This window comes from Microtus oregoni, unplaced genomic scaffold, assembly GCF_018167655.1.
Source record: "Microtus oregoni isolate MIOR12 unplaced genomic scaffold, Mior012 000046F_ref0000063, whole genome shotgun sequence".
Classification (NCBI taxonomy): domain Eukaryota; kingdom Metazoa; phylum Chordata; class Mammalia; order Rodentia; family Cricetidae; genus Microtus; species Microtus oregoni.
Window position 1 is genome coordinate 10,191,939 of NW_024543220.1, and position 24,648 is coordinate 10,216,586.

The following is a 24,648-nucleotide window of genomic DNA, read 5'->3' on the forward strand; positions in this document are numbered from 1 at the left end:
AAGAAAAACCAGTGGTGTTGATCGGTGGTAGTCAACAGCTACCTCAGAAGCCACCAGGAGTTCTCTCACTCCCCATAGATTTTGGGTTGAGGGTATCCAAAATAACGGTGTGATTTCTTTTCCTTGTCCAATTCTCGGATCCCAAGGGTTGGGGAGACCCAGGTGATCTCTGGGTTTGGTTTTGGGAGCATGCTCATGACTCCTGCCCGTGAGTTGTCTGGTGGAAGCCACAGCTATGAGCCTGGATGTCTCAGGCCTGCAAGGACAAGCTGCAGTCACTGGGCAAGCTTGAGAGTTCATTTTGGGAAGCAAGGAAAAAACAATCGAGTTGCAGGTTTGGAGAAAGCAGCCCCATCTTCACAGCCATTTCTGTGAAACAAGGACCCTGGGGTTTTGGCTGACGATATTCACAAAGTGAGCCAAACAGATAATGAGAGGACAACAGTAAAGATAATTTAATCTGAGGCTGGATTAATGGGCTCTCAGGGCCCAGGTCACAAATCTAACAGTCTTGTTAAAGCTGCGGAGGTCAGGCTACTGCCTTACGATTAAGACAGACATTGATGGGTTAGAGTTCAGAGGTCAGACGTTAGAATAATAAGCAATGGAATTCCTGGCAGGGAGCCATTGCTCCCAGGGTTCTGTGCCCAGACTTGCTTTGAGTAAGCTTTGGAACTATGTAACTCTGGCTCCTGTGAAGATCAGGACAGCGTGTCCAAACCTGCCACTCTCCCACCGTGGCAGCAATGGCACCCTCGATCCTCCTCCATGCTGAGTCCAGTCCAGTGCGCAGCTCATAGGTCCGCTGCCAGATCTTCGTTCTTCTCGACATTTCCCCTGCCCGGGCACAGGCTGCTACACTGGCGTGTCCTAGCTAGTCACCCAGGACCGCTTCTGTCCCTCTCCGGTTTGTTTTTAGTTCTGCAGCCACAGTGACCTTTGTTTTGAGGCTGGATCTTATGGTCTCATGTGGCCCAGACTTGTCTTAAACTTGCTGTGGAACAGAGAATAATCCAGATGGGATGCTCTGCCTTTACCTCCCAGGTGCTGGAGTTGCGGGCACACAACTCTGTGCCGGGTCCTCTGTAGCTTGTATTTCAAAAATTATTACATATTAAATCTATGTAGTGTGCGTGCATGTGTGCGGAATTGTGTATGCATGTGTGGGCATGCGTGTTTGTGCGTCTGTGTGTATGTGTGCATGCGTGTGTGTGTGTGTGTGTGTGTGTGTGTGTGTGTGTGTCTAGGTTAGAGAATACCTGCAGGAATTGGTTCTCTAGCTCCACCATGTGGGTCCTGGGTAGAAAACGCAGGTATGGTGGCAACTGCCTTTACCTCTGAGCCATCTCACCAGCCCCTTTAAATTGTTTTTTACTATATTTTATTTTATGTTTATGTATGTGTGATGACGATAATGGTGATGAGTACAATGCCAGGGTTGGACCCAGGGTCTTGCACACGCTAGGCGAACTCTCTCCCACTGAGCTGTACCCCTAGTCGCTTTTGTGGATCTTTCTGTTGCTTTATTCAGATGGGGTCTCACTGTGTAGCCAAGACTGGCCTGGCTCCCTATGTAGACCAGGTTGTCCTTGAACTCAGATCTATGGACCTCTGCCTCCTGAGTTCAGGAATTAAAGGCCTGTGCTGTTTGCTATAAGAATCTCACTACTAGCAACCCTCCTGCCTCAGTCTCCTGAAAGCTTATAGTAGAAGTGTTCCACCAAGTCCATTTCCGATTGCTCTGTCCAGGGCTGACTTTCTGGGCTAGCACACTCTCCTGCACACACCACCGTTTTTTCAGCCACAGACCCTCCTAACACGGGGCCTTTGTCCAGAAACTGTTCCCTGGGTTTTGTGTGTTGCTAGCCTTCAGCAATCTCCTCTGGTCAGACCAGATCTCCACCAATGCTCTTCAGCCCGTGGGGTTCCAGAGAAACCCTGTCTCGAAAAACCAAAATAAATAAATAAAACTGAAATTAAAGAAGCAACCAAATCTTAGCAAGAAAGAAAAAGAACAAAGCTACGTGTGGCGTTATGGGCCTGTAATTCTGCACTGGGTGGGTAGGTGGAGGCAGGAGGGTCAGGAGCAGTCACGGAGCACACCTTAGTCCCAATGCTCAGGAGGCAGAGTCAAACAGATTTCTGTAAATTCAAGGCCAGGCTGTCCTACAGAGAGAGTTACAAGACAGCCATAAAGAGACCCTGACTCAAGAAACAAAACAAAAAAACAGGCAAACTGTAAATTCCTAATCCTACTGCCTCCGGTTCTGGAAGGCTGAGATTCCAGGCAAGCATTACCACCTGGAACTAGCTCTTGTAGACCAGGCTGGCCTCGAACTCACAGAGATCGGCCTGTCTCTGCCCCCCAAGTGCTGGGATTAAAGGCGTGCGCCACCACCCGGTGTTGTTTTTATTCTTTTTGCTTCTTTTCTTTTTCCCTCTCCAGTCTGCATTCCTTCCACCACCTTTAATTGCAAATCAAAACTTTCCCATCTCTTTACAAGATGGGATTTCTTACTATTGCTTGGTATTTCTTTTGCTAATCTAGTATGTTTCTTCTTTCCTTATTTTACTATTAGATTTTTGAAGCATCTTAAAGAGACAGGAGGCAGAAATGGACCTCAGCAGACTGAAGTGCTTACTTCAAACATAGAGGGGCAGACATGGCAGTAAGGGGGGTGTCTGCCAAAGACGAAAGGGATGCTTGGGCTTTATAGAGGAGGTCTGGGGAATGGGAAGTTAAATCCACCTCTGGGGCTGTGTGCAAGCCTTCGGTCTCTCTTCTTGGAGTTGTTTCTAGACAAGGTCATTTTATGTTTAGAAACTGCCTTCCCCCTGCTATCAGGATGAAGGTCATCGTGAACGAATGAGTTTGTTAACGGCAACAAGGGAGGAGGGGCTGGCACAGAGTTTACTTTAACATTGACAAACAAGACAATGTCAAATGACTTCATTCATTATTCCTGTGAGTGCAGGAGGGCAAAGGCGGGTGTGGGGGGGGGGGGCTTCATATTGCCATGGCATGCACGGAGAAGTCAGGTCACCCGGTGAGCACAGCGAGTCTTTACCTACTGAGCCACCTCACAGCCCTTGTTGTCTTTTTTAATTGCTCCATAAGAGGTGCTTTCTTTCAGTTCTGCCCATTTCACCCAACATTTATTCCCAGACTGTGACTCTTGTGTTTGAAATATACAAACACTGTACCGTGTGCTGAAAAGCGCTGTCAGCTTCGTGATGCTCTGCTAATTGTAGATACCGACTGGCAAATAGTGGGCATAATAAGTCATAACAAAGTCTTACATGGTCCTGCCATCTTTTGTCCTTTGTAAATGTGTTTCTTATCCCAGCACTGCGGATCTCTTGTGCAAATTCCTTATTCTTGTTGGGCTTGGTATTCTGTGATGTAAGAATAACAGAATTTAAGCCGGGTGGTGGTGGTGCCCGCCTTTAATCCCAGCACTTGGGAGACAGAGGCAAGAGGATCTCTGGGTTGAAGACCAGGCTTGTCTACAGAGCATGTTCCAGACATCCAGGGTTTCACAGAAAACCAAAAAAACAAACAAAAGACCAAAAATCAGAATTTGACTCATAAGAACTGGAGAAATTATAGTTGACCTTGGTGGATGTCTTCCCTTGCCTTACCTTTCTCTCCAGTAAATTCATCAACCAAATCAGAGCAAATGGCAGCTTTCTTTTAAAAATTGTAATGGAAGCCGGGCAATGGTGGCGCACGCCTTTAATCCCAGCACTTGGGAGGCAGAGGCAGACGGATCTCTGTGAGTTCGAGACCAGCCTGGTCTACAGAGCTAGTTCCAGGACAGGCTCCAAAGCCACAGAGAAACCACGTCTCGGAAAAAAAAAAAAATGTAATGGAGCTGGGCGGATGGTGGCACACGCCTTTAATCCCAGCACTCGGGAGGCAGAGGCAGGTGGATCTCTGTGAGTTCGAGGCCAGCCTGGTCTACAAGAGCTAGTTCCAGGACAGGAACCAAAAAAAAAAAAAAATTGTAATGGAGTCTTCCAACTGTTTAAGAGCTGGAGGGGGAATCTGGAGGAAGAGATTAAGATTAAGCATTTAGTTGCCAAATAAGGGCGAACTGGAATGTGAACTGGAATGTGTTAATCCTCGCCTCGTGAAAATGCTCTGCGCGGTACATTATCTCAATTTCGTGGGGAACAGCAGAGGTCAAGAAACCCAGTTTTTAGGTCTCTAAATCCAACACTTGGCCACTGAGCGGCCTCAGCGGGCCTCTGATTGGAGGCCTCGGGAGCATCTCCAGATTGGTTGCCGCCTCCTGTCTGGGCGGGACAAGGACTCTTAGAGGCAAGGGAAAGAGAGAAGTGGAACTAAATGGTCTGTCGTAGGGTGTTCTTAGGGAATTCAATGAAAAACCAGCTTCTCTCGGCTGGTAGTCTTGCGGTGCCTTTCGGGAATTGTAGTCAAACCGTCCTCACGATGCTACAATGCGGGCAATGAGAGGACTACAATTCCCAACACGCCACGCGGCAAGCGAGTGCATTGCCTATTCTCATCCCCTTTACTCTTCACACTTTTTCTGCGCTCCCTACCCTTTGGACTGGTTATTGGCTGGTTCCTGTCTGTGGAAGACTTCGTGGTTCTCCCACCGTTTTCTCATCCTTTATTTTCAGCCAGTGCGAGACATTGGCTCTGATTAAGCAACGGCTCGTGACCCGGGGTATGCGAGGGGGATCCGAGTGGCGAGGGGGCGATATGAGAGAGATAAAGGGAGAGAGAGTTAAGCTAGAGGTGGCGTGAAAGGAAAGCCAGGAAGAAGTGAGGAGCTCGGACGGTGTGGGACGGTGAGAGGGTGAGGCTGGCGCGGGGGAAAAGAGATAGAAAAGAGATATCAGCATGAAGGTAGTTTATAGCCGGGTCTCCAGATGAGAGCTAAGGACTTGACAGATTTGGAGCTTGTAGACCGATCTGACCAGGAGGGTGGAGGAGAGAGAGGGCTGGGTTCAAATAAGCATCTTTGTCACTGCTACGATAATATGCAAAACTCTTTTGCAAGTATGGAACAATAAATGATTCTGTCACCTGGCCACATTGGTGAGGATCTAGACATGATCCTCGGGGCCACACACAAAAGTGGGAATAATCCCACCAGTTGGAGGCTGAGAGAAGGTTTAACTTTAGGGGAGATATGGAATGAAAAGCCAGCATTGCTACATTCCTGTAACCCCAGCACTTGGAAGGTGGATACAGAAGGATCAGGTGTTCAAAGCCATCCTTGGCCACATAGCAAGTTCAAGGTGATCCTGGGCTGTTTGATGAAGAAGCAGGAACATGAGGGGTTTGGGAGAAGTAAGGAATGAGTAGCACCAGGGAGGAAGGTGTAGAAATGGTGGGTGATGGTGGACCTGATAGATCTGAAGGCAGAGCGACACTGGCCTGGATCGTGGGGGAGTACCTCTGATGTTTGTACCTCTCAGGTGATGGAGAGCGCCCCTGCAAGGGGTGGACTGAACCGAGCACACCTACAATGTAGGAATCTACAGGAGTTCTTAGGGGGCCTGAGCCCTGGGGTGCTGGACCGATTGTATGGGCACCCAGCCACTTGTCTGGCTGTCTTCAGGTGAGAGCCTCTCAAAGCAAGGACCGTGGTTTGGGGAATGTAACGGGGCCTGCAGACTGGAATCTTATGGGGAGAGGTTTAGCTTAGTGTGAGCACCGGCGCGTTAGACATTACCACATGGTGTGGCAATGCAAAACAGAGTGTGGGGGCAGTGGGACTGGTAAAGAGGTGGGAGGTGGGGTGAGACGTTCCAGAGGCAGATGTGGGCCGAGGTGCAGGCGTGAGGCAGCTTCTGGTAACCTTTGGCCTCTGAACCTTTCAGGGAGCTCCCTTCTCTGGCGAAGAATTGGGTGATGCGGATGCTTTTTCTGGAGCAGCCTCTGCCGCAGGCTGCAGTGGCCCTGTGGGTGAAGAAAGACTTCAGCAAGTGAGTCCTGAGCACGGCCGTGCCGGCTGCCCAGCGGCTGCATTCTCAAACTGCACCGCTAGGAAACACAGGAAGCTAGGCGTCAAACCGCGGGCCTCTCCGCAGGCTCTGCCCCGCACGGCGAATACCCTCCAAGAGTACACTTGCAATGGTTTCCCCTTTGGAGGTTGTGATTTCTGTAACTAACTGGTTGTATGCTGACTTAAAAAAGAGAGCAAAGAAAAGAAAGAAGCAGTCCTGAGAGTTGGGAGGGAGAGCTAGGAAGAGCAGAAGTTCAAGGGCTCCACGGTGAGTCTGAGGCTGTCCCCAGCTTCATAGGACCCTTTCAGAAACAAAACAAAACAAAACAAAAGAAGGAAAAAAAGAGAAAAAAGGGATTAACTTAGAAAATTAAACAGAGAAACAAACAGTGATTAAAAGAAGAGAAAACAAGCCAGGTGGTGGTGGCACACGCCTTGAATCCCAGCACTCAGGAGATAGGTAGATCTCTGGGGCGGAGGTCAGCCTGGTCTACAGAGTGAGTTCTGGGACAGTCTCCAAAGCTAAAGAGAAACCCTGTCTTAAAGAAAAAGAAAAACTAGGCTCTACTTAGCGCTGTAGTTAGAAACACAGCTTCATTCTGGGACACTGTTCCAAGGGCTGCCAGTTTAGAAAAGGTAGAAATGGAACCCCTGGAGGTCTCTTTCTGCCCGTAACACGCCCCTTGCCTCTGCTTCTGTCCAGGGCTCAGGAGGAGAGTACAGGGCTCCTTAGTGGCCTCCGCATTTGGCATACGCAGCTGCTCCCTGGTGGACTCCAGGGCCTCATCCTCAACCCCATCTTCCGCCAGAACCTCCGAATTGCCCTTCTGGGTGGGTATGTCATTTCCCTCTCTTCCTGAGCTAGGGCAGGGGAACTGCTGATGGCAGCGATGGAGGAAAAGCCCCTGAGAGGCCTCCTCCCCCTTGGTGCAGGGTGTAGGAAATGCCCCCTCCTTGTGGTCCGTGGGGAAGCAGACAGGGCTCCTTACTCCTACTCATCCTGGCTGGCCGCAGGGGCAAGGCCTGGTCTGATGACACAAGTCAGCTGGGACCAGACAAGCACGCCCGGGACGTCCCCTCACTCGACAAGTACGCCGAGGAGCGCTGGGAGGTGAGGACCGGGCCTCTGTGTGCCTCTGCTCTGCCCCATTCCTGGAACCCTGAGATCCAGTCCGACCCCTTTGTCTCTGCTCTGCCCCCATCCCTGGAGCCCTGAGTGCCAGTCTGACCCCTTTGTCTCTGCTCTGCCCCCATCCCTGGAGCCCTGAGTGCCAGTCTGACCCCTTTGTCTCTAGGTGGTCTTGCACTTCATGGTAGGCTCCCCCAGTGCAGCCGTCAGCCAGGACCTGGCCCAGCTCCTCAGCCAGGCTGGGCTTATGAAAAGGTGAGGAGGACAGAATACAGCAGCTCCCTGCTCATTGGGTCTCAGATAAAGTGGGTGTCCAGTGCTCGGAGGGATTGAAAAGAAAGAGGTTTGAGTAGGTATAAGAAACAGGCAGCCCCTCTCTGCGTGCTGTTACCATCAGCCCCTCCATTTCTAGCGCTGAACCTGGAGAGCCGCCCTGCATCACTTCTGCTGGCTTCCAATTCCTGCTGCTGGACACGTCTGCCCAGCTCTGGTACTTCATGCTGCAGTATCTGCAGACAGCGCAGGTAAGAGCCTGGGCCGATGACCATGTGTCCGCTCTCCTCTGGTCCCTAGACTGCACTCCTTAACCCCCTCTTCCTGCCACTCTGCCTCATATCCTCTCTCACCTCCCCTTTCTCCTCAGAGTCGGGGCATGGACCTAGTGGAGATTCTCTCCTTCCTCTTCCAGCTCAGTTTCTCTACTCTGGGCAAGGTAAGTAGGGGCTGGAGGACAGGGAGATAAAGAGAGGTTATGGAGAAGTGGAGTGTAAGAATGACCACAGAAGTGCCTGAGAAGGCATGAGGTGGGCGGTGCAGGGGCTGGGTGGCCAGTGGTGGGCTGTGTGCCCAGCCCTCGCTGGCCGTTTCTTCCCCAGGACTACTCCGTAGAAGGTATGAGTGATTCTTTGTTGAACTTCCTGCAACACCTGCGTGAGTTCGGACTCGTTTTCCAGAGGAAGGTACGCACACCCAGCTACCTGGCTTCTAGGAGAGTAGGGTATTGGGGTGCAGAAAGCTCTTGCCAGGACTGAGTGCTTGGGTCATTTGGGGGGGAAGTTCAGGGTTGGTTTTGCACCCTGAACCTGGGGATCTGTCTATCAGGAAGATGCTAGGGTGGTGACAGAGGACCCTATTTCCCCGTGCCCTTCCAGAGGAAGTCCCGGCGTTACTACCCCACGCGCCTAGCCATCAACCTCTCGTCTGGCGTCTCTGGGGCTGGGGGCACTGTGCACCAGCCGGGCTTCATTGTCGTGGAAACCAATTACCGACTGTATGCCTATACCGGTGAGGCTGGATGGAGGTGGAGGGGAGACGCAGGAGGGATTCCAGTTATGCCATGTTTATGGTTAGGAGCGTTCTGGTATTTTGTCTAACACACGAGGGCAGGGCTAGAGGGAGGCAGGAGTGGGCACCTCCTCATTCCTCTTCATCCCTGGCCAGAGTCGGAGCTGCAGATCGCTCTCATCGCCCTCTTCTCTGAGATGCTGTATCGGTTCCCCAACATGGTGGTGGCACAGGTGACCCGGGAGAGCGTGCAGCAGGCCATTGCCAGTGGCATCACAGCCCAGCAGGTATCCCTACCTGGAATGGAGGTCGGGAGATGGGGGACAAGGTCTTCCTGTCATGGAAGCATAGCTTCAGCTCTGTCTGGCTCGTGGCTAGCAAGTGCAAGAGATGCTGTTTCAGTGAGAGACCGCTCAGACGGCTTTCTGCATTCTTGTGTTTTCTTAGATAATCCATTTCCTAAGGACAAGGGCCCATCCAGTGATGCTCAAACAGGTATGGGTGGGTGGGGTACCAAGATGCTGGAGGCTGGCAGTCTGGGCACCTAGCGACGGAAGGATGGATGGAAAGAGGCATCTAAACCACAGAGATTGCTTTGGGCTCTTGCCCTGGGTCCTATAGCCCCACCCTTGTTCCTGCAGACTCCTGTGCTGCCTCCCACCATAACAGACCAGATTCGGCTGTGGGAGCTGGAGAGGGACAGACTTCGTTTCACTGAAGGTGCGTTGCTTCTGTTGATCTAAGAGGCAAGGCCAGCAGTTTGGCCATGGTGAATGAAAAGGGTCTCGGGCATTTCTTATTTGTTTCCTTCACAGAGAGGGAAAGGAAAGCTGATCCTTTATTTTGATATATTTATTGGTAGCAGGAAATAGGTCCCAATTCAGTGCAGTTTGGGTTAAGCTATCTAGGTGAGGGTAAGAAGCAGGGTCATTCAGTCATCGCCCTGAGTAGGTTTGCATGGTTTTTCTTGTGGTATTCCGTTGTCTTTTCGAACGTCTGGATGGCACGAGTTCGTTCTTAAAACTCTGGTCTGCTGCCTCTGCCCTGATGCTGCCCGAAGGGGCCGAGGCCACTGCAGCCCCTCACCTCCTGCCTGTCCCACCCAACCTCAGGCGTCCTGTATAACCAGTTCCTGTCGCAAGTGGACTTTGAGCTGCTGCTGGCCCACGCGCGGGAGCTGGGCGTGCTGGTCTTCGAGAACTCGGCCAAGCGGCTGATGGTGGTGACGCCGTCCGGGCACAGCGACGTCAAGCGCTTTTGGAAGCGGCAGAAGCACAGCTCCTGAGCCGGCCGGATCTGGGCCCGAACGGACGAGCGGGAGGGCAGCTTTCCAACTCAGATGTATTTTGTTTACACACCAGGACATTTCTTGTTTAATAAAATTAAGGAAAAAGCTAAGCGGCTCCGGACACCTGTCCGCGTTTTCCCATCCGAGGTGGTGGTACCCACGGCTACACAGTAAACCCTCGGAGCGAGCGTCTTCTACGCACGCGCCGGCGTGGCCCCGCCCCTGCGCGCGTGCGCACACTCGGCGGCTTGCCTGTCCGCACGCCGAATCCGCTGCGGAGTTCAGGATAGAGTGGCGTGTTGGAGGTTTGGGGGTTTCCTGGTTTCCGAACCCCAGACTAATCTTCCGCGTGTCCGCGTCAGCGCAGGGTGACCGCCAGAGCCCCTGCCTTCTGGACGCCAAGGTTTCAGCGACCCAGAATGGTGTTGACACCATGCACTCCGCCCCCAGGCGGAAGGACAGAGTGAGAGGGTCCAGCCGCTGGGCTGGGAGTGACGGGCTGTGACCTCCTGCACCCCGGCCTCTTAATGAGCGCACCTGACTTCTTCCCAAACTCTCCCCATGTCTCATTTACCTCTGGCCTTCTTTCGGCCACCGCTTTGGGTGCTGAGGCCCTCCTGGGGTCTCTCCAGGCCCCAGCCACTGTGTACACAGCCAGAGCTCCAAGGCTCGCCCCTCTCTCGGAGGAACCGAGAAGCCAAACAGAAGCGCCTGCGGGAGAAACAGGCGGCCCTGGAGGCTGGGCTAGCTGAGACGAGCAAGGTCAGGGGTCAGTCCTTGGGAAGGGACTGAAGGAGATCTGGTGCGTGGATCCAGATGACTGTGGTGTACTTACTGCGATCTACAACCCCCCCCCCCCATTTCCTCCCACAGTCACCTGCAGTGCCCACCAAGGCCTGGAGCCACAAGGAGGTAGTACTGTATGAAATCCCCACCGAGCCAGGTGAAAAGAAAGGTAAACTGTAGTTATGTTTTTGCGATTTTGTTGCTCTGTGGTCTGCTGAAATGCAGCTCAGTAGTGGCTCTCTCTTCTGCTTGTACAGATGTTTCTGGGCCCCCGCCTCCTGCTTACAGTCCCCGATATGTTGAGGCGGCCTGGTACCAGTGGTGGGCGCGAGAGGGCTTCTTCAAGCCGGAGTATCAGGTCAGTGCTGGGCAGAACGGGGCTGCGAGGGCCCAGGGACCGAGTGGACAGCCCTTGAACTCTGTGGGCACAGGCCAGCTTCACAGCTCAGCTTTCTTTCGACCCCGACTGCTTTAGGGGTTTCTTTTTGCTTTCTGTACATTGGATGAAATTCTATTATCATCATCATCATCATGATTTGTTTTTTTGAGATAGGGTCTCTATGTAGATCAGGTTGGCCTCAAACTCACCGAGATCCACCTGCCTTTGCCTCCCGAGAGCCAGGGTTAAAGGTGTGATTTACTACACCTGGCCTCCTGAAGTTCTTTTTGACCTGGGCACACCAGAGGGTGCTGTTGCCCTCCAGGTAACACACAGTCCTCTCTTGTGCCTCAGATCTCCTCATTCCTTCTAGGCGCGGCTGCCCCATGCAACAGGGGAGACCTTTTCCATGTGTATCCCACCTCCCAACGTCACTGGCTCTCTGCACATCGGTCACGCACTCACAGTAGCGATACAGGACGCGCTTGTGCGCTGGTGAGAGGACTTGGGGTGGCCGCAGTTCTGAGGGGAAGGGTGAGTGAACTCAAGGGCCCCTTCTGGTGTTTCCGTTTCAGGCACCGGATGCGTGGGGATTGCGTGCTGTGGATCCCTGGCTCAGATCACGCAGGAATTGCTACCCAGGTGGGTCTTTCGTCCCGGTTCCCTTTCTCGGTCAACGGCGCAGTCTTTATCCAAAGCACCTGACCAGCTTTTCATCTGCTCCTGATCCCACTCCAGGCTGTGGTGGAGAAACACCTGTGGAAGGAGCAGGGCGTGAGGAGACACGAGCTGAGCCGGGAAGACTTCCTCCAGGCCGTGTGGCAGTGGAAACGCGCGTACATGGCGGGGGCCCTTGCATGACTGACTGGCTGAATCTTTGCTTTCTCCTGACTGGTAGCATTCGGTTCTTCCAAACCGCCTCAGGGCAGAAGCTCTGGGTCTCAGCGTTTGAGGGACCGGGTGTCCAAGCTCTGTGTGCGTGTGTGTGGACGCATGCTGTGTTTATGTCAGAATGTAAATATCGTGTATGTGTATATTATGGATCTATGCACGTATCTGTGTTGTTGTTTTTTTTGTTTGTTTTTGTTTGTTTTTTTAATCCTGTCTGCTTGTCTTATTTTCTCTTGGATTCCATCCTCTCCCTTGCACCCGGGCCTGTCTCCTTCACATCTGTTGTCACATGTTTTTGTCTCTCTCACTTTCTTAGGTTTTTCACCGTGTGACTGTTCCTGGGCATATACAACACAACCTGTGGCCCGTGGGCCACGTGCATCCCAGCATAGTTGTGAATTGTAAACTTATTTAAAACACGTTGGGGACTTGTTTTGTGTGTGTGGTTTCTTTCTTTTGCTTTATTGCACAGTCCTCAAATGTGAACTTTCAAGATGGCAATGTCGTGTTACGGTGTTGTACAGAAAGCAGTGTCGTGTTACGGTGTTGTGCAAAAAGCAGTGTCGTGTTACGGTGTTGTGCAAAAAGCAGTATCTTGTTATGATGTTGTGCAAAAGCAATGTTGTGTTATGGTGTTGTGCAAAATGAATGTATGTGTGCGCTCACAACCCATGGGCTGCAGCTTGTGTGTGTGTATGTATGTCTATGTCCATGTCCTCATAATCTGGGGCCACAGTGTAGACACCACAGGGTGTAGCCCCAAGGCAATTATTCATCCTGCATGGCTCAAAGAAGCCAGAAATTTAGACACCCCTACGGAGACCTCTGTGCAGCTTTTAAAGCCGTGGAAAGCCCCACCCTGGGTGTGTGGTTCTGTCTCCATCCGCTTCTTCCCTGGGTGTGTGGTTCTGTCTCCATAGGCTTCCACCCTGGGTGTGTGGTTCTGTCTCCATCGGCTTCTACCCTGGGTGTGTGGTTCTGTCTCCATCAGATCCAGCCTGGGTGTGTGGTTCTGTCTCCATCAGCTCCACCCTGGGTGTGTGGTTCTGTCTCCATAGGCTTCCACCCTGGGTGTGTGGTTCTGTCTCCATCAGCTCCACCCTGGGTGTGTGGTTCTGTCTCCATCAGCTCCACCCTGGGTGTGTGGTTCTGTCTCCATCGGCTTCTACCCTGGGTGTGTGGTTCTGTCTCCATCAGATCCAGCCTGGGTGTGTGGTTCTGTCTCCATCAGCTCCACCCTGGGTGTGTGGTTCTGTCTCCATCAGCTTCTAGCCTCTGCTGGGCCAGTGCCACGTGCTACCCAGCATTGGTGAGCATCCTTGGTTAGTGTGCGGGAGGTGCTCTGGTCATACTTACCGATAGCAATCTCTGGTACAGGAAAGGAGGGGAGATTTATGAGCAGCTGTGCGCTCTTGGTGCCTCTCTGGACTGGGACCGAGAGTGTTTCACCATGGACGCTGTGAGTTCACGTTATAGTCGCTGTGGGTTTTCTGGGGAGGGTGTTGGGAGAGGAACGAGGGGAACCTCTGGGTTCGGCTGAGGGAGCATGTCGGGTGTCATCCTTCGAGGGCTCCTCGGCAGCTGTGACGGAAGCGTTTGTGCGACTCTACAACTCGGGATTGTTGTACCGGAGCCGTCAGCTTGTGAACTGGTCGTGCACTCTGAGATCGGCCATCTCAGACATTGAGGTGAGGAAGAGGAGGGAAGCAGGCTGGCGGGGTCAGGCCCTTGCCGCCGGCAGCTGTGTTTGCCTGTCTCAGCTCTAGACATCCTGTTGCTCCCCTCAGTCAGATGGTGGCGCTTGCCTCGCGGGGGCACTGTAAAGACTCAAGAGTTTGTGCTCAGTGCAGTGCGCTGCCTTGGCTTCTGAGCTCTGTGACTTTACCGTGGACGTTGGCTCGCCAGCCCTCTGGATGGGATTTGGGTGGACGCCAGGGAAGCGGGACACATGGCGGTGGATATCCTGGATGTGAGCTCTGCGGAGAGGCTGCTCTCTCACCTGCCTCCTCAACCTTCCAGGTAGAGAGCCGGCCCCTGCCTGGCCGCACAGTGCTCCAGCTGCCCGGCTGCCCGACCCCTGTGTCTTTTGGGCTCCTTGCTTCTGTTGCCTTCCCTGTGGATGGCGAGCCTGGTGAGTGTCAGCCTAAAGTTGCCCTCTTTCCTCTGCTCCCCATTTTCTCGAGCACATACTGGGCCTCTGGGACCCCTGGTAGGTTCGCTGCTGTGGGTCCTTACTCTGGGGGTCCTCTTCTTTGGGAACTTAGGGTTCACTCAGGAAAGTGGTGAAAGGTTAGTTCTGACTAATGATGGCACACTTGCGATCACAGTGTTTGGGAGGCAGGCAGAGGTGGGAGGATTCCAGGTTTAGGGCTCACCCGGTCTACCTAGCAAGTTCCAAGCCAGCCAGGGCGACATTGGGCCCTGTCTCAGGAAAGCAGCACAAAGGAAGGTAGCTGTAGCGTGTAGTTTTTAATGCTTCAGCTGGTCAGAAGGGGGCAGGAGGCAGCATGGGGCCAGCCGGGCCTTGTCTGCTCCACCCGTGTCGGGGGAAGGCCGGGGGATGGCTGACTGTAGGGCTTGAATGCTTGTCTCCAGGTATGGAGATTGTGGTGGGAACCACGAGGCCCGAGACGCTGCCTGGAGACGTGGCTGTGGCCGTCCACCCCGACGACCCACAATACACAGTGAGTAACTGGAGTGGGCCTGCACCCCACACTGCACCCCACACTGCACCCTTTCCTCACTTTCCCCTTCTGAGACCCCTCCTCCCAGCTCTGTGGCGGCCCAGTCTGTGCCCCCTTCTCTTTGGCTATTCTGCTTCTCCTCACGCTCAGGGTTAACCACGCCCCCAGACCACGCTGCTGCCCATCTCTGTATCCACCACGCTCATTGGCTCGTGTGCTTCCCATGGCTGCCTTCGTAGGAGCAGGGGAGGAGCTGTTCCAAGTGTCTGCTCCTTGGCTCACTCAACGGGCCTTCTGCCCTCTTGCTCTGGGGTCTCACGGGGCGGACCCTCTGTCGTCCCTCTTGCTCTGGGGTCTCACGGGTGGACCCCCTCTGTCGTCCCTCTTGCTCTGGGGTCTCACGGGTGGACCCTCTGTCGTCCCTCTCGCTCTGGGGTCTCACGGGTGGACCCTCTGTCCCTCTCGCTCTGGGGTCTCACGGGTGGACCCTCTGTCCCTCTCGCTCTGGGGTCTCACGGGGCGGACTCTCTGTCCCTCTCACTCTGGGGTCTCACGGGTGGACCCTGTTTCTGACACTCACCTTTCCCTTTAGCATTTACACGGGCGACAGCTCCGTCACCCTTTGACAGGACAGCTCCTCCCGCTCATCACAGACACCACTGTTGAGCCACATGTGGGCACAGGTGTGTGGAAGCCAAGGGTTCAGGGAGGAGGGGGGACACAGTGGGAGAGTCATGCGAGCGGGCGCCTCACAGCAGCTCCTTCCCCCAGGGGCAGTGAAGGTGACCCCGGCTCACAGTCCAGCAGATGCCGAGATGGGGGCCCGGCACGGCCTGACCCCACTGAGCGTCATCGCAGAGGATGGGACAATGACGTCCCTGTGTGGAGACTGGCTGCAGGTGGGGCCCGTCTTGGTGCTCCCCATCTCCTGTGGGCACTCTCCACCCTGCCTCATCCTGTCTGTCACTTCCCCAGGGTCTTCACCGATTTGTGGCCCGGGAAAAGATTATGTGCGCACTGAGGGAGCGGGGGTTGCTCCGGGGCCTGCAGGAGCACCCCATGGTGCTGCCCCTCTGCAGGTAGGGCCATTTTAGTCCTCCACTGGGGGCCGTCCCGAAAGGGGGTGAACTCTGTGCCGGGGCTTCTGTTTGAGTCGGGGTCTTGATCGTGTAATCTGAGCTGGCCTGGAACTCCCTGCCTCAGTCTCTCTGGTGTTAGGATTATAAGGGGGCGCCACCAGTCCAGGGTCCTGTGAGATTTTGTCCCCAGCTGCTCCCTAGCACATGGGTCCTAACCCTGCCACCCTTGCAGCCGTTCCGGGGACGTGGTAGAATACCTGCTGAAGTGCCAGTGGTTTGTCCGCTGCCAGGAAATGGGGGACCGAGCTGCCAAGGTAAGGCCCAGTATGGGGAGGAGGGGAGCCTCCGAGGATCGTGGTGAAGCACAGACTGGGATCTGTCCTAAAGGCTCTGTGGCGATGGAGGCAGGCAGCCCGAGCTGGCTGCCGTGCACCCTTGCTCTTGGACAGAATTCAAGGCCCTTTCTGTTTGTTTTTTTTTTTTCTCCGAGACAGGGTTTCTCTGTGGCTTTGGAGCCTGTCCTGGAACTAGCTCTTGTAGACCAGGCTGGTCTCGAACTCCCAGAGATCCACCTGCCTCTGCCTCCCGAGTGCTGGGATTAAAGGCGTGCGCCACCACCGCCTGGCTTCTTTCCTTGACCGGCAAAAGCTCTGGTTGCTGCACTTGGTGCTGGAAGAGAACAAGTTGACCTATGACCTCTATGTGTGTATACATACATGGACATATTGTTCTAAAACTTAAATTATTTAATCGCCTGTGTTATGTACACAGGTGGAGATGAGAGGCTAAAGTATGGAGTGGGTTCTTCTGTGGGGCTAGAATTCAGGCTGTGAGCCAAGCAAGCTCTGGCGGGACTGGAACAGACTGACCTCACACTCAGAGGCCCGCCTGCCTGTGACTGGGATTAAAGGCGTGGGCCACCTCTATTTCCAGGCTGTGGAGTCAGGGGCTCTGGAGCTCTGGCCTGCCTTCCACCAGAAGAACTGGCAGCACTGGTTTTCCCACATCGGGTAAGGGGGGCGCTCATGAAGGTGGGGAGGGGGAGGACTGCTGGGCACATCGAGGCATCAGCTGGGATCATCTTTGGCAGGGACTGGTGTGTCTCCCGGCAGCTGTGGTGGGGCCATCGGATCCCGGCCTACATGGTGGTTGGAGAGAAGGCAGAGGTCGGTGAGCAGCAGCTGGTGTGGAAGGAAGCCCCAGGCGGGGAACTCGGAGCCCAATGTGTGACAGTACCCCAGGCGGTTTCTTCTCGAGAGCCTGCCACATTAATCCCGTGCTTTTTTTCAGGATGACGGGAAGGAATGTTGGGTGGTTGGGCGGTCAGAGGCTGAGGCCAGAGCTGTAGCAGCAAAGCTGACCGGGAGACCAGGAGCAGAACTAACCCTGGAGAGGGGTGAGTGCGTGGCCGAATCTGTGAGGGGCACTGGGACTGGCAGCAACGGCCAAAGGTTCTAGCTGTCCCCATTCCGTTCTGTCCCCAGACCCTGACGTCCTGGACACTTGGTTCTCCTCGGCTCTTTTCCCCTTTTCTGCCCTGGGTTGGCCCCAAGAGGTGAGGTGGTTAAAGCAGAAAGCATGAGGGTGGGCACCACACGGGTGGACACCACTCGGGTGGACAGAGCTGGCTAAGGCGGCCGTGGCCCTTACTGCTTATCCTGTCCTAGACGCCAGACCTCGCTCGTTTCTATCCCCTTTCACTGTTGGAAACTGGCAGTGACCTCCTGCTGTTCTGGGTGAGCCGCATGGTCATGCTGGGGACCCAGCTCACTGGGCAGCTCCCATTCAGCAAGGTAATGTACTCTAGTGCCCCACATGCCCGGTCTGCCCCTGGTCCCTAAGCCCTTCTGCTGACCCCCCTCCATGTCTCCAGGTGCTTCTCCATTCCATGGTTCGGGACAGGCAAGGCCGGAAGATGAGCAAGTCCCTGGGGAATGTGCTAGACCCACGGGATATCATTAGCGGGCAAGAGCTGCAGGTAAGGACAAAGACTTCAGCTCAAGGGATGAAGAGGTCAGGGAGCCTGGTCCATGAACTCGTCGCTCGTCCCCAGGTGCTACAGGCCAAGCTGAGAGATGGCAATTTGGACCCAGGAGAGCTGGCCATTGCAGCCGCAGCACAGGTAAGACCTATGGCCAGGCCTCTAACGTGGCTGCCAGCTTTCCCTGCAGCCTTGAAGGCACTGGCCACCCCTGTCTTCCTTTGGTTGCAGAAAAAGGACTTTCCTCATGGGATCCCCGAGTGTGGGACAGATGCCCTGAGGTTTGCATTGTGCTCTCATGGAATCCTGGGTGAGCCTTGGCGGCTGGCATGGCAGAGGGCCCCTGTGTGGACAGCCAGCCCTGCTTGCTGAGGACAGGGAGACTCCTGTTTCTCTCCCTCCAGGGGGCAACCTGCACCTGTCTGTCTCTGAGGTCCTGAACTACCGCCATTTCTGCAACAAGCTCTGGAACGCCCTGCGCTTTATCCTCCGTGGCCTGGGGGAGAACTTTGTACCCCAGCCAGCAGAGAAGGTGGGAGACGGCAGCCTGGAGTGACCGGGGACGGGGCCCAGCCATCCGGGTCCTCATGGCGCCTGCTTGCAGGTGTCACCCTCCTCCGCCATGGACGCCTGGATTCTGAGCCGCCTGGCCTTTGCAGCCCACGAGTGTGAGAGGGGCTTCCTCAGCCAGGACCTGTCACTTGTCACCCACACCCTGTATCATTTCTGGCTCCACAACCTCTGTGATGTCTACCTGGTGAGTGGTAGGGCAGGGCCTAGAGTTTCCAGAGTTCTGGGGTGCGTGCACCTGTTCCTCCTTCACTGCCTGGCCTCTGGAGTGCAGCCCAGCGCTGCTGCCTGTCACGGTTGCTTCAGCCACTCCAGCTGCTGCGTCCTGGGGGGACAGTGTGGTGGGTTTCAGACCAGGGTCTCTAAGCATTGTCCATGACAGTCACCCAGAGTGCTTGCCTGCCTCAGTTCCCCACTCAGGGTCACTCGGCATGCAACGGTGGCTGTGGGCTGGTCTCCCTCGCTGTTTCTCAGCCTTGTTCCAGGGCAGAGGACTTGGTGCATCGGACACTTCTGTCCCCAGCACTGCAGGGAAAAAACCATCTCTGTCCCTTTCTGATAAGAGGAAAAAAAAAAACCAAACTGTCCCACTTTCTCTCCCACACCTCTGGGAAACAGGGCCCTGTTCACATGCACATCCAGGGATAGCATGGTGTTGGTGATGCTCAGGACCTTAGCATGTACCCCGGCCCAGGAGCTGGTCCCCACCCGCACAGCAGTGACAGGCAGGCAAAATGCGGTGTGGCTGTTCTACCTGTCAGCTCCCTCCCTAGGAAGCGGTAAAGCCAGTGTTGTCGAAGGTTCCGTGTCCCCCAGGACCCCCTCAGGTCCTGTTCTCCTGCGCCGATGTTGGTCTGCGCCTCCTCGCCCCACTGATGCCCTTCCTGGCAGAAGAACTTTGGCAAAGACTGCCCCCCAGGCAAGGTGGTCCCCTTGCCCCCAGCATCTGTGTGGCCCCCTACCCCAGTGCCCACAGCCTGGTAAGTCAGGGTCAGGGGTGGAGGGGTAGCCTTGTGATGGCTGAAGGTTGTGGGGCCACTGCCACTAACCATGGGGCTTTTCACATGAGTTCCAACTCAGGTTACCACGCTTGCCTGGCAGGCATTACCTGCTGAGCCATTTCCCAGCCTTGTTTTTTGTTTTTCCCATTTTGAGACAGGGTCTATGTAGCTGGGCTGTCCTGGAGCTCACTGTATAGACCTGCCTACCTCTCTGCCAAGTGCTGGAATTCAGGGCATGTGCCACCATGTCGGGCACTATTGTTTCTATACTGTCTCACTAAATTGATTCGTACCTCTAATCATAGCACTTGGGAGGCAGAGGCAGGAGGATTTTGGTGTTTGTTTTTTTTTTCGAGACAGTGTTTCTCTGCAGCTTTGGTGACTGTCCCGGAACCAGCCCTTGTAGACCAGGCTGGCCTCGAACTCCCAGAGATCTGCCTGCCTCTGCCTCCCGAGTGCTGGGATTAAAGGCGTGCGCCACCACCGCCCGGCAGCAGGAGGATTTTGTAAGTTTGAGGCCAGCGTGGTCTACATATCAAGTTCCAGGACTACATAGAGGGGAAAGGCCGGGCAGTGGTGGTGTGCACCTTTAACCCCAGAACTTGGGAGGCAAAGGCAGCTGGAGCTCAGTAAGTTCGAGGACAGCCTGGACTGTTACACAGAGAAACCCTGTCTCAAAAAACAAAACAAAGAGGTGGGGGGGAGTCTGGGACGAGAGAGGTGGCTCAGCAGCTAAGAGCATCTGTTCTTGCAGACGACCAGGGTTTGATTCCCAGCAGCCGCACTGTGGCTCTCAACTGTAACCCCAGTTCCAAGAGATCCTGCAGGCATGCATATGCTGTACCTCGCGCAGGAGATCCCGCAGGCATGCATATGCTGTATCGAGTACATGCTTGCAGAATATTCAAAGTAAAACTGTTCATGATTTGAACCTGACACTGGGCTTTGTGTCTTGATAGTATTTGGATTTCTCGCCCAGTGGGGATTGGTTGGTACTGCAGAGTGAGTACAGTCATCAACTACTGGTCGTGCATTCCCGTAGATGGTGGTGCCCTCACCTGTTGCCCTGCTCCTGCAGGCGGAGCGCTGTTCTCATTGATGAGGCAGGTGGAGCGGGTACAGCAGCAGCAGTGCTGACTCTGGGTTTTCTCACCAGGAGTCCTGGCGCCAGCCCCAGCTGGAACGCTGCTTCTCCAGGGTCCAAGAGGTTGTCCAGGCACTACGGGCCCTCCGAGCCACCTACCAGCTCACAAAAGCCCGACCCCAAGGTGAGGCTGGTCCTGGGTGTCGTCATGAAGGGACTGTCAGTGAAGGGCAGCCAAGGGTGGGGTGGGAGCTGATGGCCTCACTGACCCTGACTCACTGTCCCTGCCTCCACTAGTGCTGCTCCAGAGCTCAGATCCAGAAGAACAGGGCCTATTCCAGCCCTTCCTGGAGCCCCTGAGCACCCTGAGCCACTGTGGGGCTGTAGGGTTCTTGCCCCCAGGGGCAGCAGCTCCCTCCAGCTGGGCCCTCGCCCCACTGGATGACACCATTAAGATCTACATGGAGCTGCAGGTGAGCAGTAGAGGAAACTGGAGGGATCTCAGAAGAGGATGGAAGGGGAGGGTCTCAGGGTTGGAAGCTGCAGGCTGCCGGTGTCTTAGCCCTCACTCCTGATGTCTAGGGCCTGGTGGACCCCCAGAGCCAGCTACCTCGGCTCGCTGCCCGGAGGCAGAAGTTACAGAAACAGCTCGCTGCCCTCTTGAATCGGACTGCGTCAGAGGGGGTTACAGAGAGGCAGCAGAGGGTAAGTGAGGAAGCCCAAGCCCTGGCGGGGATGGTGCGGAGCCGGCTCACCCATTCTCATCCTCCTCCTCGTCCAGCTTTCCTCCCTCCGCCTGGAGTTGTCAAAGCTGGACCAAGCAGCCTCCCACCTCCAGCAGCTGATAGAAGAGACGCCCAGCGCCAGGGAGCTCTGAGCCCCACTCGCACCGTGCCAGCCTTCCTTCCCAGACCTGTGGTGCAGGGCGGCCTCAGAAGTGACCCGTGTGCCTTCCTTGTCTTGTAAAGGAAGCAGACCTGAAGTCCCCACAACGCAAGAATGAGGAGAGGGAGATAAAATGATGAAACCCCAAATATACCACGTGTGATCCTTTCTCTCCCTTGCTCTGGGAAGAGGGCGGCTGCCCTGGCGCTCTGGTGTGACACTGGTTCCAACAGTTCCCTAAAGTTAGAGGCAAGGCCCTGGTGACCCTGTGCCTAGAGGCTGATACTTTTTTCTGGGCTTTAGGGCGATAAGGACTCTGGGGAGCACAGACATACTCTGTGTCTGAGTTTCATGCAGATGCTGGCAGCCACCTGCACGCAAATGCCTCACCTCAGTGAAACTCAGAGCCTGCTCAGCCCCTCTGCACGGAGGGACTCAGGGTAGATGTATGTGTTGAGCCTTCTGTGGCTGGGTCTTCTGTCACTCCTGATATCTTACCAAGAACCAACTCCTGTGGGCTTTAGCTTCATCTGGACACAGCCAGAGAAGGGAAGGAACTCGCCCAGCTCACCAACAGGGACTCAGCCTAGCTGACCCAGCACCCCGGCTCCGGTGCAGCGCTTTCTGCTGCAGTAACCACATTTCAAACACGATGGTTGCTCTGACGCATGCTCCTATTACTGGGCAGAAGGGCAGGACTCGGCTGCCACCTGACACATTAGCTCCAGTTGCTGCCATGCGTCTGCGTGCTTATCGAAGGAAGCAGATGGGTCTCCTGATTTTCCCCCCTTTGGGTTCGGTGGGTGATAGTGAATTAAAAAGTCGTCAAATGCAGACTGGAGAGAGATGACGCAGGAATTAAGAGCACTGACTACTCTTCCAGAGGACCAGGGTTCAATTCCCAGCACCCACATGGCAGTTCTAGGGAACCCAACATCCATAGCAAAACACCAATGCAGACAAAAATTTAAAAAGTCACCAAACACGAGGGACAAAGGGAAGACAAGGGAACTGAGTGTGTTGAAATATAAAAGGGTCAAGAATCTTAGATGGGGTTAAGCAAAGACTTCTGGGAGGTTCAAGAATAGCCAAGTTGGGGGCTGGAGAGATGGCTCAGAGGTTAAGAGCACTGGTTGCTTTTCCAGAGTTCCTGAGTTCAATTCCCAGCAACCACATGGTGGCTCACAGCCATCTATGAGATCTGGGGCCCTCTTCTGGTGGGCAGGCATACATGCAGAGCGAACATTGTATACATAATAATTTTAAAAAATTATTTTAAAAAAATAGCCAAGTTGGGGCGGCTGCCATTACAGAAAGTCCTGAGCTAGGGAGAGCAGAGGAGGAGGAGTGGCTCAGTAGTGGGCCAGCCGGGCAGGTGCTAGCGCCTAGCATCCACCAGGGGGCGCACAAAGCATGGGGCGTGGAGGCCTGTGGCCCAGGTGCAGGGGCAACGCTCCCCGGAGCAAGGCAGAGCGGCAGCTGGTTCATCATCATGGACAATAAGTTATTTACCAAGGAGCTGGACCAGTGCAGCGAGGTGTGTCTATGAATGGGTGGTTAATCAGATACAAATGGCTTGTTTATGGGAGACTATGTGGACGAGGATACTACTCAGTTGAAACAGTTACGTTGCTTGTAGCTAGCTCTTAAGGTTTGTTTCCATGAGCGGAATCTCGACAGCAGACAGATCACACAAGTTTATGGCTAATACAGAAACGCAAATGTTTGGAAATACTTCAGACCCTTTCGACTATCTTCCTCTCACTGCCTGGGTGGATGGGCAGATCTGTCTACCATCCACAGACACACCTTGTAGTCCTGAGACACGGGTCATCCTTGAAACTAGAATGCTCCCTTTATGGTGTTCGGGGGCAGCTTATCTAGTGCTCTGGCCACACCCCAGCTCTCGGGATCTTTCAGCTGCTGGCCCACCAGAAATCACTCCCCTGCCATCAGGGTCTCATGCCCAGAGCAGCTGCAGGCTGCTCAGAGCAGAGGAAAACAAGTTGTTTACAGGAAACTCAGGGTCTGGTGGTCCGCAGTCCCTAACACTGGATCACATCTGAGCACTTGATCACCTCACGAGGGTCCAATGTGTGACTTGCTGTGGTCAGATCCAGGTGACTGTGGCGGCTGGGGGATATCTCCTTGAGGAGCTAGTTATATCCTTGGCCAAGATATTTCTGAGACATTTAATCATGCCAATTGCTGTATGTTGGTGTTCAGAGCTCACCAGTAACTCCAAAGTGTCAGAAAATAGTTAACATTCCAAAACTTTGTGCCGGGCAGTGGTGGCGCACGCCTTTAATCCCAGCACTCGGGAGGCAGAGGCAGGCGGATCTCTGTGAGTTCGAGGCCGGCCTGGTCTACAAGAGCTAGTTCCAGGACAGGAACCAAAAGCTACGGAGAAACCCTGTCTCGAAAAATAAAAAAAAAAAAAAAAAAAAAAAAAAAACTTTGTACACGGACCAAAAGATGTGCCTTATAAAAATACAAAGCCTCTTGTCATCAACAGCCATGACCACTTTAGAACGAACCAGTTGATTGCATGCTAACGCGACATTGTTGGTCAAGAATCCAGTTTCTACCTGGATGCAAACATTAACACCTGACTGTAAACAACAGCAAACAATCACTGGGGCTTAGTGAACATTTTAAATAAGCACCCAGGCCTCCCCTCTAGCTGTTTCTTTTCAGGGATACCATTTAGTTTAATTGTGTGATTTGTCTGCACATACGTTGTTCTTTGTTGTTGTCAGAAACCCTGGTGAGTTGTTTGGATGAAACCGTTTCCCTCCTCTAAGATGATGTCACTGCACAAGTCACCGCAAGGCTTTCATAATAAACTGGAGAAAGGAGAAAGAGAGAAAGAATAGCCAAGTTGGTGGCCAGGAAAGAGTGCTCCTCAGAGAAAAGCTGAGATGGGGCACACAAAAGAAAGCCCAAAGGAGGTGAGATAGCAGAGGGGTGTGGTAGAGAGCTGTGCCGTGGCCAGCTACTCAACTGCAGGAGTTCCCTCAAACTGGCTAGCGGCTGCTGCAGGGGTCCAGTTATAAAGCGTCTCGTTACAGAGGTTTGTATCGTGGGGCTCTTTGAAGGGCTGGACTTCCCTCCAGAATGGAAACCCTTTCCTCAAGGATATTAATATTCGCCCCCCCCCCCCGCATCATGTCGGATAGAATATCATCATATAGCCAGCCGAGCTGCAGAGGGAGGCAGGAGGTGTTCCTTAGGCGCCAGGTACCAGCTCAGTTCCGTGGCCCTAGGGAAGAAGAATGGCCGCTGGTCTTTGCCAAGCCTACTGTCCCATTATCAGCCACAGCTGACAGTGTCCTGTTTGGTCCCCAGATGTGCAGGCTGGAGGCTTTTGGAGAGAACTGGTTATTCAAGCGCCACACCCGAGACTAGTATCTCTGAAACGGGTTGCATGCATGAGTTCTTTTGCATTCTGCCTGCAAGGTTTCAGACATGCTGGGCCTGCATCCAGACCAGAGCATTTGCTAGTCACTCTGCCCACTTACCAAGAGGAACTGGCTGTTCGTCATGAGGCCAAGGGTTTAAGGCAGAAAGCAGTCACAGGGTGGGATCCTTAAAGTGACCTCAAACTACGCCTGGAGGGGCAG

At 54.1% G+C, this 24,648-nt stretch overlaps 2 protein-coding genes across 3 annotated transcripts; both read left to right on the forward strand.

Annotated features, from left to right (window-relative positions):
* The first annotated feature begins 4,564 nt into the window (after positions 1-4,564).
* Gtf2h4 (general transcription factor IIH subunit 4) lies at positions 4,565-9,789 on the forward strand. Of its 2 annotated transcripts, XM_041634722.1 has the most exons (14): positions 4,565-4,697; positions 5,455-5,597; positions 5,860-5,964; positions 6,688-6,819; positions 6,999-7,095; positions 7,280-7,368; positions 7,526-7,637; positions 7,757-7,825; positions 7,989-8,072; positions 8,265-8,397; positions 8,554-8,684; positions 8,845-8,892; positions 9,039-9,117; positions 9,510-9,789. In XM_041634722.1, the coding sequence occupies exons 2-14, from the start codon at positions 5,458-5,460 to the stop codon at positions 9,680-9,682; spliced, it is 1,392 nt and encodes a 463-aa protein (XP_041490656.1). In that variant the 5' UTR covers positions 4,565-4,697; positions 5,455-5,457; the 3' UTR covers positions 9,683-9,789. The 2 variants fall into 2 exon arrangements, with proteins under 2 accessions (XP_041490656.1, XP_041490657.1); XM_041634723.1 differs by lacking the exon at positions 7,280-7,368 and having other exon boundaries at positions 6,688-6,815.
* A 162-nt stretch (positions 9,790-9,951) lies between these two features.
* On the forward strand, positions 9,952-21,166 carry Vars2 (valyl-tRNA synthetase 2, mitochondrial). The gene is made up of 29 exons (XM_041634714.1): positions 9,952-10,447; positions 10,559-10,640; positions 10,729-10,829; positions 11,224-11,345; positions 11,426-11,492; positions 11,589-11,686; positions 13,119-13,200; positions 13,310-13,429; positions 13,761-13,872; positions 14,337-14,425; positions 15,018-15,108; positions 15,197-15,324; positions 15,401-15,504; positions 15,737-15,818; positions 16,438-16,514; positions 16,595-16,670; positions 16,795-16,900; positions 16,989-17,059; positions 17,172-17,297; positions 17,378-17,482; positions 17,558-17,626; positions 17,717-17,795; positions 17,890-18,017; positions 18,090-18,242; positions 18,829-19,035; positions 20,213-20,324; positions 20,438-20,613; positions 20,723-20,845; positions 20,922-21,166. Exons 1-29 carry the CDS (start codon positions 10,247-10,249, stop codon positions 21,015-21,017), a joined length of 3,183 nt encoding a protein of 1,060 aa, XP_041490648.1. The 5' UTR covers positions 9,952-10,246; the 3' UTR covers positions 21,018-21,166.
* The last annotated feature ends 3,482 nt before the right edge of the window (positions 21,167-24,648 follow it).